This window comes from Paroedura picta, chromosome 17 (assembly GCF_049243985.1).
Source record: "Paroedura picta isolate Pp20150507F chromosome 17, Ppicta_v3.0, whole genome shotgun sequence".
NCBI classification, from domain to species: domain Eukaryota; kingdom Metazoa; phylum Chordata; class Lepidosauria; order Squamata; family Gekkonidae; genus Paroedura; species Paroedura picta.
In genome coordinates, this window is record NC_135385.1 from 4,285,248 (window position 1) to 4,298,584 (window position 13,337).

Below are 13,337 nucleotides of genomic sequence, written 5' to 3' on the forward strand. Positions count from 1 at the left end.
GGGCTCGTGGGAATTGTAGTCCATGGACATCTGGAGGACCACAGGTTGACTCTCCTGAAAGCCCCTTCCCTCCCACCCTTTTCCTCGACCGGCGTCGATAGAGAGCCGGAAGTGTCCTCTTAGATTGTAGTAGGGGATGCGTGGCCTCTGCCCATAAATGGCGCTGCCTCTGACGTCATAGCTGCGCGCCACGCGGCCGTCCAGGAGGCGAGCGGGATGGCTCTGGCGGGCGGAGGGCTGCGCGTCCCCTGCCGTCGCCTCCGCCGGGGGGAAGGTACGGGCAGCGAGGGGGGTCTGCTTGCCTGGCCCCCCCAAAGGGCCCCCGGAGGCGGCTTCTCCTTCCCACCCCCGCTTTTGTCCTTCGTTGCCCTTCAGTGAGAACAGCCGTGCACGCACCCCCCTGCAGTGTAGGACAGGGGACGCGAGTGTAGAGCCCGTCCTCGGTCAATGTGGTGGGGGTTAAGAGGCTGGGCTGGCGTCTGGGAGCCCCGCAGGTTGGGGTAGTCCAACTGCGGCCCTCCAGATGTCCATGGACTACAATTCCCAGGAGCCCCTGCCAGCCTTCGCTGGCAGGGGCTCCTGGGAATTGTAGTCCATGGACATCTGGAGGGCCACAATTGGCCCACCCCTGCCCATTATGTTCATAGGATTTGATGTTATCCTAGGCATTGTGCAGGGGGTTGGACTAGATGACCCTAGAGGTCCCAGCAGTCGCTGGCAGAGGCTCATGGGAATTGTAGTCCATGGACATCTGGAGAGCCACAATTGGCCCACCCCTGCCCGCTATGTTCATAGGATTTGATGTTATCCTAGGCATTGTGCAGGGGGTTGGACTAGATGACCCTAGAGGTCCCAGCATTCGCTGGCAGGGGCTCCTGGGAATTGCAGTCCATGGACATCTGGAGAGCCACAATTGGCCCACCCCTGCCCGCTATGTTCATAGGATTTGATGTTATCCTAGGCATTGTGCAGGGGGTTGGACTAGATGACCCTGGAGGTCCCAGCGGTCACTGGCAGGGGCTCCTGGGAATTGTAGTCCATGGACATCTGGAGAGCCACAATTGGCACACCCCTTCCCGCTATGTTCACAGGATTTGATGTTATCCTAGGCATTGTGCAGGGAGTTGGACTAGATGACCCTAGAGGTCCCAGCGGTCGCTGGTAGGGGCTCCTGGGAATTGCAGTCCATGGACATCTGGAGAGCCACAATTGACACACCCCTGCCCGCTATGTTCATAGGATTTGATGTTATCCTAGGCATTGTGCAGGGAGTTGGACTAGATGACCCTGGAGGTCCCAGCGGTCACTGGCAGGGGCTCCTGGGAATTGTAGTCCATGGACATCTGGAGAGTCACAATTGGCACACCCCTGCCCGCTATGTTCATAGGATTTGATGTTATCCTAGGCATTGTGCAGGGAGTTGGACTAGATGACCCTAGAGGTCCCAGCATTCGCTGGCAGGGGCTCCTGGGAATTGCAGTCCATGGACATCTGGAGAGCCACAATTGGCACACCCCTGCCCGCTATGTTCATAGGATTTGATGTTATCCTAGGCATTGTGCAGGGAGTTGGACTAGATGACCCTAGAGGTCCCAGCGGTCGCTGGTAGGGGCTCCTGGGAATTGCAGTCCATGGACATCTGGAGAGCCACAATTGGCACACCCCTGCCCGCTATGTTCATAGGATTTGATGTTATCCTAGGCATTGTGCAGGGGGTTGGACTAGATGACCCTGGAGGTCCCAGCGGTCACTGGCAGGGGCTCCTGGGAATTGTAGTCCATGGACATCTGGAGAGCCACAATTGGCCCACCCCTGCCCGCTATGTTCATAGGATTTGATGTTATCCTAGGCATTGTGCAGGGGGTTGGACTAGATGACCCTATAGGTCCCAGCGGTCGCTGGCAGGGGCTCCTGGGAATTGCAGTCCATGGACATCTGGAGAGCCACAATTGGCACACCCCTGCCCGCTATGTTCATAGGATTTGATGTTATCCTAGGCATTGTGCAGGGGGTTGGACTAGATGACCCTGGAGGTCCCAGCGGTCACTGGCAGGGGCTCCTGGGAATTGTAGTCCATGGACATCTGGAAAGCCACAATTGGCCCACCCCTGCCCGCTATGTTCATAGGATTTGATGTTATCCTAGGCATTGTGCAGGGGGTTGGACTAGATGACCCTAGAGGTCCCAGCGGTCGCTGGCAGGGGCTCCTGGGAATTGCAGTCCATGGACATCTGGAGGGCCGCAGATGGACTCCCCCTGCCTTAGAGCTCCCAGCCAACCTAATGGACAAGGGTGACAGGGAGGAGAGAACCATGAGAAGGCGGTGAAAAAGGCAATGTGTGTGAAATGCCGGCTAGTTGCAAGGGTCCTTCAAGGAGACTGAGCTGCAGAGGTCTTTGGCCATTGCCTGCCTCTACAAAATCTCCCTTGGAGGTTTCCCATCCCAGAACCGACCTTGCTTAGCTTCCAAAGTCAGGCTGTGCCAATCAGGCTTCCTTCCTAGTAAGTGAGATAAATATTTCTTCTGTTTTTTTCTAGGGCGGGGGGAGTAGTCAAATATATCCTTTTATTCAACACCTTTTCTCTCAAAATGTCCTTGACATACAATAAGGGGACTAGAGGGAACTAGAGCTCCCAGTCAAGAGATTAGCTTTAGAAACGAATCATCTCACGACCATCAGCACCTTAGGTGGAAAGTAGATATCAGGAAAAAAATGCTCACAGTCAGAGTAGTTCAGCAGTGGAATAGGCTGCCTCAGGAGGTGGGGAGCTCCCCCTCACTGGCAGTCTTCAAGCAAAGGTTGGATACGCACTTTTCTTGGATGCTTGGATGCTTAGGGCTGATCCTGCGTTGAGCAGGGGGTTGGACTAGATGGCCTCTATGGCCCCTTCCAACTCTATGATTCTATGATTCTATGATCCTGCGTTGAGCAGGGGGTTGGACTAGATGGCCTCTATGGCGCCTTCCAACTCTATGATTCTATGACTAGATGGCCTGTATGGCCCCTTCCAACTCTATGATTCTATAGGGATGAGAGATGGAAGCCAACAATCCTAGACAAAAGCTTGCTTTGGTGACTCTTGGAATAGCCAGATCCCCATGTCCTCTCCAGCATTAGATGAAAGTACACAGGCCACATCTGCCGCTGGGGCTCTGCAGATTTGCTTCAATGGCAACAGTTATTACAATTGCACGTGGCAAAAGATTTCAATTAAGTTCCTTGTTAATCTGGCAGAAATATTGGTAACCATTTTTTTTCCAATATCATAGTTTGGAATTTTGTATACACTGGCAAAGTCGTGCTGCCCTGTTCCCTGGGAATGTTACAGTCAGCATGTGAACTCTGATGGTGAACACAAGTGCAACACTTAAAGAGATTTTTTTTAAAGCTTTCCACCCCTGATTTTAAAAAATACGATTCTGGCAGACGCAGTCCGTTCTGATTTCCCCTCCTTGCAGCCCACAGCGCTTCTAAGATTTGGTGACGCTGGTAATGACATACAAAAGTCTGTGCTCTGTAGATCAAAAATAATTTTATGATGAAATCCTAAACAGAGTTACAACTTTCTAAGCCAGGGGTAGTCAAACTGCAGCCCTCCAGATGTCCATGGACTACAATTCCCAGGAGCCCCTGCCAGCATTCGCTGGCAGGGGCTCCTGGGAATTGTTGTCTATGGACATCTGGAGGGCCGCAGTTTGTCTACCCCTGTTCTAAGTCCACTGGCTGCAAGCAATTTAGAAGGGTGCAACTGTTTAGGATTGCACAGAAAAAGGACAACTGGGTTTTTCTTAATATTGCCTCATTTATACTTTTTTAACACTCAGACTGCAGTGCTCCTCTGGCAATTCCTCCCTGGAGCAATCAGATCAATTTGAGTATTATGAGGGAGTCTGTGGCTTGAGGGCTGTAACTTGACCTCTGGATCCTGAGCCACCTGTCGATTTCATGAAACTGGTTAGGACCCCAAAGGTGAGGTGTCTGCAAAATATAAACAATCAAAGCCCGTAGGCTAATCATTGAAATAACATGTGCACCATACAAAGCTCTGACGCGTGTCAGTAGCATCTGTGCATGTCTGAAAGCAAATGAGGTGCATGTCAGTCATACTGTCCCAAAGCTGGATGTATTCTGAAGAGGTTCCTGTTCCCAGGACTACTCTAGGAATGAGCAGATCCGTTTATGATTGCAGATTACCCTTTAAAATCAGCTGCTGTCCTAACAAACCATAATAGAAATCATAATTATAAAATCGTAGAGTTGGAAGGGACCTACGGGGTCATCTAGTCCAACCCCCTGCACTAGGCAGGACACTCACAACTACCTGTCTGCCCCACAGTGACCCCACTTTCATGCCCCAGGAATCCCACCACCAAAAATCTCCAGAATCCAGCCTGGCCTGGGGGGAATTCACCTCCCATCCCACAGTGGCAAGTAGCAATTCCCTGGGTATGCCAGGAAGGGCCACAAGAGACAAACATCTGGCATATCCCTACCTGCCTACCCGCAATCTGCTTAAGTTCCTAAAATCAAACGAGAAAAAAAGAATCTATCCAATGGCTTAATCTAATAATATTAGAGATGTAAGAGTCTTTTAGAAGAAAAACCATCTGGACACCGTTTTGGCTGAGCCCTGGTGGAAATTATAATAAAGAGATAACAGACTCTTTTATTTCTAATGTTAAGCCATTGGACAGAGTCTTTTTTCTCTTGCTTGTATTATAGGGGTCATCCACTTCCTTCTTGCAGCCCTTTGAGTTCATAAAATCAGCCTTCCTCTTAGATGACTTGGTAGCCTCTGCTGAACAACTTCGAAAGACGGAGAACCCACCACCTCCCGAGGAAGCCTGTTCCGCTGAAGAACTGCACTAACTATCAGGAACTTCTTCCGGATGTTTAGCCAAAAATTCTTTCGAATTAGTTACACACTCTCGGTCCTGGTCCGTCCCTCCGGGGCAAGAGAGAACAACTCTTCTACATCTTCTCTATGACAGCCGTTATTCTGTTTTCTCTTTGCCAGGGTCGAGAAGAAGATGGGCCTTACAGGGCATGCATGCCTTTTACAGATTCTGTAGCACTGGAGCAGCCTTTGAAAGCATCAACAAGCCTGTGATTGACCGCATTATCAGAGTGGATCATGCCGGGGAATACGGGGCAAACCGCATATATGCGGGCCAGATGGCCGTGTTAGGCCGGACTTCCGTTGGACCAGTGATCCGGGTTAGTATCTCTGGCCTGTATAGACTCTGCAGATTTTAAAGTCAGCTTTGCTATTTCTCAGGGCTGGTAGAAGCTATTTTCCGTGTTGCTTAATCACTATGCCAAAAACATGGTTGAATTCAACTAGCCATAGTTGTCCATTAACTATGGTTAGCATTTATCGAACTAGGTTCTGAAACCAAGGTTTGGAGTCGGTTTGAATGGTAAATGTAAATGTATCCCCTGTGCAAGCACCGTGTCATGTCTGACCCTTGGGGTGACGCCCTCCAGCGTTTTCATGGCAGAGTCAATACGGGGTGGTTTGCCAGTGCCTTCCCCAGTCATTACCGTTTACCCCCCAGCAAGCTGGGTCCTCATTTTACCGACCTCGGAAGGATGGAAGGCTGAGTCAACCTTGAGCCGGCTGCTGGGATTGAACTCCCAGCCTCATGGGCAGAGCTTTCAGACAGCTGCCTTACCACTCTGCACCACAAGAGGCTCTTTGGAGTCGGTTTACTAAAGTCTTAGTTGTGGTTTTGTATGCTCTATCAGTGTAGGCCAACTTTTTGACCATTGAGAACCCCATGAAACATTCTCCAGGCTTTGAGAAACCTCAGGAGTGGTGCGATCGTGCAGAATAGGGTTGGGAAGCAGAGCTGTGTGCATGCCCCCTCCCCCAGGGCCCCTCCCCACCCCTCCAGGCCCATCACTGGCCATTTTGGGAGGGGGAGAGGTTGCCACGACCATAAATGTTTAACAAATTTAAAAATATATTAAAAATTAACTAACTCCAACCCATTTGAGAAACCCTTTCAGGGCTGTCAAGAAAGCCCAGAGGTCTGTATCCAGGGTTCATAAAACCCTGGTTGAGAAAGCATTCTGGCTCATTCACTGGAGTCGCCCTAATACGTTGCCAAGTGACAGAGGTGGGAATTGTAGTCCATGGACATCTGGAGGACCACAGGTTGACTACCCCTGGTTTAACTGACTCTTCCCAATGTGTTTTGCAGACAAAATGGGGAAGGGAGAACCGTGTTCGCTGTCTTGAGCTCATCGGAAGGAAGGGCGGAATAGAAATGTACTCGCCTGTGGGCTCTCCAGGGGAAATAAAGTAGTTAATTGGACAGAAGCACCAAGTGTCCAGCTAAAAGAACAGTTTTGTCACTGATGTCAGCGGGCACTGCTGACCCTTGCATGCCTTTCTCCAGGCTCCAGGGCATTTTACCCCCTGCGTGATTTTTTTTTTTTTAAACAGCATATGTGGGATCAAGAAAAAGAACATTTGAAGAAGTTCAACGATTTAATGGTCTCGTATCGAGTCCGGCCCACTGTTCTGCTGCCCTTCTGGAACGTTACGGGGTTTGTGCTAGGTGAGGCTTGCCTTTTGAAAACGTTCTCCTTTTAAAATTCAAACATGCGGCGGGATTACATGGGGGCACCCGTACTAACTGGCATGCCTTTGCAACAGGCGCGGGGACAGCCTTGCTCGGCAAAAAGGGAGCCATGGCTTGCACAGTGGCAGTAGAAGAGAGCATCTCTCATCACTACAATAACCAGATCCGGAAGCTGATGGAAGAAGACCCGGAAAAGTACAAAGAACTATTAGAGGTGCCTCTTAACGGTGTTTGAAAAGTGACTTAGAATTGGGAAAGGAACAGGTGAATGCCAGTAGAGGAGACCCAATTTATAATGTAAGGCAGGGGTAGTCAACCTGTGGTCCTCCAGATGTCCATGGACTACAATTCCCATGAGCCCCTGCCAGCATTCGCTGGCAGGGGCTCATGGGAATTGTAGTCCATGAACATCTGGAGGACCACAGGTTGACTGCCCCTGATGTAAGGTCTTTGATTGAGTCCAGGGTTAACGAGAAGAGCCTTCCTCAGGCTACACACTACCAGTTTGGTGTAGTGGTTAGGAGTGCGGACTTCTACTCTGGCATGCCGGGTTTGATTCTGCGCTCCCCCACATGCAACCAGCTGGGTGACCTTGGGCTCAACACAGCACTGATAAAACTGTTCTGACCGAGCAGTGACTCTCTCAGCCTCACCCACCTCACAGGGTGTCTGTTGTGGGGAGAGGAAAGGGAAGGCGACAAGTAAGCCGCTTTGAGACTCCTTCAGGTAGAGAAAAGCGGCATATAAGAACCAACTCTTCTTCTAACATCCTGTGCACTTCAACCTGTGAGGTTGGGGGGGGGGTTATGCTGTCAATCTTGTTCTACTGGGGCTTTTAGGGGGGTTGATAGTTTTGGGGTTTTCATGGGGTTTTATATACTGTAACGGTAACCCGCCGCAAGTCTCTGGAGAGTGGTGGGCTAGAAATGTAACAATCAATCAATAGCGAAAGACAACTATAAACAATACAGAAAAGATGGTGTTTTTGAGTGTCGTCTGGGAGCTTTAATATTCTCCACAGAATTCTTCCCACAATGCAGGCAACTGTTCTTGCTCACTGAAGGAAGTGATTTCTTTCCCCCGCCCGAAAGAGGTAAAGTTGGCCTGGTGGGATGAGCTCCCAGGAGAGGCCAGGGCTTGCGGGACCTAAATAAGTCCCGCAGGGCCTGCAGGATGGAGTTTTTCCGCCGGGCTGATAATCGAGGCCAAAAATAACACCCATCCTAGAAGCTAGCATCCCCACCAGGGCGAAAGGAGAAGAGATGGAAAATCTGCTCCGGGTTGTAACCCGACATGAACACCGGAAGGGCAGGATATAAATAAACTCTTCTTGTTGTTGTTATACTGGACTGTGTAAGAATTCTGTAGAGAATCTTAAAGCACCGAGACTTCAATCAAGAGGCACCGCCTTTATTGTTTACAGATAGATGTCTTACATTATGATTCCGGCCTCCTCTACGGATGTTTGGAAAGGGGCCAGTCAGGATAGGCAGCCTTTTCTGGCCCATGAGCTGGAAAACAAAAATCGGCATCTGCCTGAGAAGATTTTAGTGTGAGAAAAGGGGTGAGTGGATTGGGGTGAGGGCAGATGCTGGGGGGGAATCGCCTGCCTGGGCAGCAGGCAGACGTGAACTCTGCTTCACCAAAGTCCACGTTAAAAGTTTCCAAAAGGAGATGAAACGGAGGAGAAGGAGGCCTGAAGGAGGAAGCCTTTGCAAGGACAGGGAAAAGAGAGCAGCAGGAGTGTCATCCAGAAAGGAGCCTCTAGACCAGGGGTAGTCAAACTGCTGCCCTCCAGATGTCCATGGACTACAATTCCCAGGAGCCCCCTGCCAGCATTCGCTGGCAGGGGGCTCCTGGGAATTGTAGTCCATGGACATCTGGAGGGCCGCAGTTTGACTACTGCTCTAGACACCTCAGAGCTAGCTTTCCCAGGTACTCATCTTCCTTGTTTGTTTCTCTGCCTCAGATAATAAAGAAATTCCGGGATGAGGAGCTGGAGCACCATGACATAGGGCTTGAGCATGATGCGGAGCTGGTAAGCGGCCCAGGAAACGTGGGACGGCACGTGCCTAGCCGCGGGCCCCGCAGGGTCAGAACGGAGCACATGGCTGCAAGTGGGCATGCCGTTCGGAAAGCGCCCCTGTTCTTTCCCCTTCCTGGCATTTCCCAAATGAGCACAGCGGTCTATTCCCTGCTCGTCGCCCACTGCGCCGGGTTTCTGCTTCCACGGAGTCCCTGACACGAGGGGGAGCGTTCGCTGCCTGCAATTCCTTTTCTAAAGCAGATGGTGCTGCCTGTTGTTTTTCCCTTTTTTTTTTTACATTTATTATTAGATTTGTTTTCTGCCCCATCTTGCGAGACTCCTGTTTTATTCCAGCTCTGCGGCTTCCTGCACCGGCTCTTCCCATGATGCATTGTGCCCCCGAAAGTGTTGTGTTCTTAAGGGTGCCACATGGCCTCGTCCGTACTGTTTATGAGCCAAACAGCTTTCCTGTTCAGGCCTCTCAGTGTTTTTTTTTTTTTTTTTTGAGAATGGTTGCCTGGCACCCCTCCGGACCTAACCACGCCAATAAAAGCACTTCACACCGATTAAAAAATATATCCCTTGACTCTTGCCGCGGAGAAAGGGTGAGGCCCGTTGCCCAGTGGCTAAGGAACATGCACAAGATCCCAAGTTGAGTCTCTGGTTAGCAGGGCTCGGAAGGAGCTTTCTGCAGTGCCCTGGAGAGCCATCAGGAGCTGAAGCCAGAAATAACATCGACCTAATGCTGGTCTCCCTGTTCGAGAAGCCACCCAATTGCCCACCGACTAAGACTGTCCAACCCCTCAGAAGACGAGATAACAGGCAGTTTTAGTATAATTTTTAACGTCTTCAGAACCTAATTAATGGAATTGCTAATTTTGTTACATTATGCCTGTATTGTTTTCATCCGCTCTGAGTCATTTGAGAAGGACAGGATATAAAAATTGTTTCTTTCGCATCTGTTCCACTGTATATTTCTGGCAAGGGCTTGGAGGAGGAGCTGGGCTCATGGCTTAAGTGCCACTCAGCGCTTCACACCCACTCATGGCAGCTGTCCCGCCCCTGAGTGCCTCCTCCTCCAACCGGCTTGCCTGTCTGTCCAGTGGCCAGCCAATCGCCTTCCGTAACCCACCCCTGATCACCCCTCCTCCTCCCACTTCCCTCCGAGGCTCGGAGGCTGCAGATCCCTGCCGTGTGAGAGCTGCCTCTGCCTGTGAGTTCCCTAACAGTTGCCTGCAGCCTTTCCAGGTCCTGGAGGGAGGGGGAGGCCATCCACAGAGTTCTACTCCAGCCCCCCAATCTAGCACCCGTTTTATTCCTGAATGCAGCAGGCTTGGCTCCTAGTTATTATAACAGGTGGATTGATGGCCCATCAGCACTGGCCATCTTTGTACGTTCATGAGCTCTATGCAGCTGGGGCCTAGCTCAATAGATTACCGTGCTCAAAGTCCCAAGAGTCTCTATTGTGAAGGGAACAAGGCCTGGAAAGCCCTTTGCATAAGAAACAGATGGCCATTCAGAGTAGGCAGTCCTGGGCTACAGGTGCCAACTGACCATCCCATCTGACATTAATAACACAGGTGGCTTCCAGATTCCGTTCAGGGAGTCTTAAAACCCTTTAAGGCCTGGGTCCCCCATTCCAAAGGACTGCCTCTCCGCACGTGAGCCCAGATGGATCTGAAGATCCTTGCCACCTCCATTGTTCTCTTTCCCCTCTTAAAAGGAGGTGAGGCCCGTGACTCCGGGAATGGGTCCTTAGGGAGGCAGGGCAACCTCTTTGCTCATGTGGTTCAGGCAGCAGCTGAAAGGCTGTATGGCTCAGGTGAGCTTTGCCCTGGCTTGGTTTTCACAGTTGTTTCCTGGTGTCACTGATTAAATGAGCCAGGTTTCCAGTTGGCTTTTTATTTCCTTGTTTTATCATCACCTGCTTTGAGCATTGAGGAAAAGCGAGACAAAAAATGCAACAAGTAAACAAAGGGATGGATGAGTAATCTAGCCCAGGGGTAGTCAACCTGTGGTCCTCCAGATGTCCATGGACTACATTTTCCATGAGCCCCTGCCAGCAAATGCTGGCAGGGGCTCATGGGAATTGTAGTCCATGGACATCTGGAGGACCACAGGTTGACTACCCCTGATCTATCCCCAATACAAGATGGTTTCCTGTGTTTTGCAGATGTGTTTCTTGGACTCCCAAGTTTCTTACGCAACACGATTCTTTGGGGTTATTGTATATAAGCTATAATATGTAAGCTATAAAATATACTAAGTATTAATTTCTCTCCTTTGTGCAGGCGCCAGCATATTCTGTTCTGAAGAATGCAATCCAGATTGGATGTAAAGCTGCCATATTTTTATCAGAAAGAATATAGTGGACTTTTTGAGGAATTATATGATACTGATATATATTTCAAATAATGCAATGGTTTAAAAATTAGACCATATTCTCTCTGGCTTCTCCGTTATTCTCTTGCTACTAGTGGTGGCACCAAAGAAATGTACGTCCAAGGGCGTGGTATATCTTTCCGTGCCCACTCTAATTGTGATTTTTAATTTGGAAAGGAAGTTTGCCCACATGAATGTTCACAGTGTGGATGTGTGGATAATCACATCAAAATCACGATGTCATAGTCCCATTGTATACGGTACTGGTCAGACCACACCTGGAGTACTGTGTACAGTTCTGGAGGCCTAACTTCAAGAAGGACGTAGATAAAATTGAAAGGGTACAGAGGAGAGCGACGAAGATGATCTGGGGCCAAGGGACCAAGCCCTATGAAGATAGGTTGAGGGACTTGGGAATGTTCAGCCTGGAGAAAAGGAGGTTGAGAGGGGACATGTTAACCCTCTTTAAGTATTTGAAAGGTTGTCACTTGGAGGAGGGCAGGATGCTGTTTCTGTTGGCTACAGAGGAGAGGACACGCAGTAATGGGTTTAAACTATAAGTACAACGATATAGGCTAGATATCAGGAAAAAATTTTTCACAGTCAGAGTAGTTCAGCAGTGGAATAGGCTGCCTAAGGAGGTGGTGAGCTCCCTCTCACTGGCAGTCTTCAAGCAAAGGTTGGATACACACTTTTCTTGGATGCTTTAGGATGCTTAGGGCTGATCCTGCGTTGAGCAGGGGGTTGGACTAGATGGCCTCTATGGACACTTCCAACTCTATGATTCTATAATATGCTCATCCAATGCCATTATGCTGATATTATGGAGGAAAACGTCACTTCTAAAAGCATCATTTGGAGGTAATGCTACAGTTGTTAACGCAAGTCGCTTAGTGTAATTGTTTATGTTAGAAGGAAATCAGTGGGACTTCAGAGGAATCGAGTTTAATCTTTTAAAGTGGCCAGATTTTGGTCCAGTTGAAGGAAGGTGTCGCCAGGTAAGTACTTGTACCGGAGGCTGTCACAAAACAAAATTCATCGCAAAGAGTATGGAGAAAGTTTAGGAGGAATGACCCAAAACTCATATACCCTAAATGAGCTGTTCTCATGTATTATAGTTACAGATGAGAACTGACAGCCCTAAAAATATACTTCACAAGCTTGCCACGGCAAGTTTAAATTCAGCCCTCCCTTATGCAGGGAACAGCAATAGACTGCATGCCCACTTCTGGCTCTCCTGGATGCCAAATGCTCTCACGCATCACCTTTTTCTTCCTACCGGAGGTAGCACCTTCCAGAGAGAACAAAATGCATAGATAATTGCGGACTTCTGTCCCCCTCCTCTCCCAGAGACTGAGAAAAAGTAGTCAGTACCATTTATTCCTACTAGCACAAAGCATTCCAAAATACACATAAACCTCATGTTTTTGATAGAGCCTCTTGTGGCGCAGAGTGGTAAGGCAGCCGCCTGAAAGCTTTGCCCATGAGGCTGGGAGTTCGATCCCCGCAGCCGGCTCAAGGTTGACTCAGCCTTCCATCCTTCCGAGGTCGGTCAAATGAGCACCCAGCTTGCTGGGGGGTAAACGGTCATAGCTAAAGGGTTTTGTCTGACAGGAGAGCACTGACTCTTTAGGGCGCATGTTTTGTACTCCAGAACAACTCAAAAGGAGTGGGAGGCATGAGTGGCCTGTTTTTGACCACCATGTATTAATCACCATTGCTGTGTCTAATAATAGACAGTCCTCCCCACAGCGGATCACAAAAACCACACGGTGAGGCCACCTGCAGGCAAGGAAGGGGTCTCTACATATTTGGGGGCCTGCCTGAGTAAGCTGGATAATAGGGTTTTGTAAACCAAAGGAGAATACATCGTGTGGGCATGGAATTGGCGTCACCATGGGTAGTTGTGAATTTCCTGCATTCTGCAAGGGGTTGGACTAGATGGTCCCGGAGGTCCCTTCCGACTAGGATTCTATGAAACAATCCTTGGAGGCTGGGCAGGACACCTGTGGGAGGTCCTCTCGGCATCCTTGCCGGGATGTGTGGCCTGTTTGCTGCCAGGAAAATCTACAGAGGGAGGAGAACGGGGTTTGGGGGGGTTGCACAGCCCAAACCTGATTCCTTAATTCTTTTGGCAGTGATTTGGTGCGGGAGGGGGGGATTTTCACAGCCCCAAATCCATCTGCGACCCAATTTTCTGTCCTCCCCCAAATTGTCACACGTCCCCATTTGATGGAGTCCTGTCAAGGACTCTGCACAGATGCCTCGCTGTCAAACGTAGCAAGAACTCACAACAAGCTTCTTAAGTAAAGAAAGCGTTTATTGAGAAGTTACTTC

The 13,337-nt window shown here is 49.7% G+C and overlaps 1 protein-coding gene across 1 annotated transcript; it reads left to right on the forward strand.

Moving 5' to 3' along the window:
- Window positions 1-146: 146 nt before the first annotated feature.
- Window positions 147-11,069, forward strand: COQ7 (coenzyme Q7, hydroxylase). The gene is made up of 6 exons (XM_077316704.1): window positions 147-274; window positions 5,020-5,219; window positions 6,454-6,568; window positions 6,667-6,806; window positions 8,562-8,630; window positions 10,910-11,069. Exons 1-6 carry the CDS (start codon window positions 217-219, stop codon window positions 10,985-10,987), a joined length of 660 nt encoding a protein of 219 aa, XP_077172819.1. The 5' UTR covers window positions 147-216; the 3' UTR covers window positions 10,988-11,069.
- Window positions 11,070-13,337: the final 2,268 nt, after the last annotated feature.

Bases quoted from the DNA above. Each gene is read 5' to 3' on its own strand.
- COQ7 (XM_077316704.1), top strand. From the start codon at position 217: ATGGCTCTGGCGGGCGGAGGGCTGCGCGTCCCCTGCCGTCGCCTCCGC. The intron at 5,220-6,453 runs GTTAGTATCTCT...TTTTTTAAACAG, and splicing joins CCGTTGGACCAGTGATCCGG to CATATGTGGGATCAAGAAAA. The intron at 6,569-6,666 runs GTGAGGCTTGCC...CCTTTGCAACAG, and splicing joins CGTTACGGGGTTTGTGCTAG to GCGCGGGGACAGCCTTGCTC.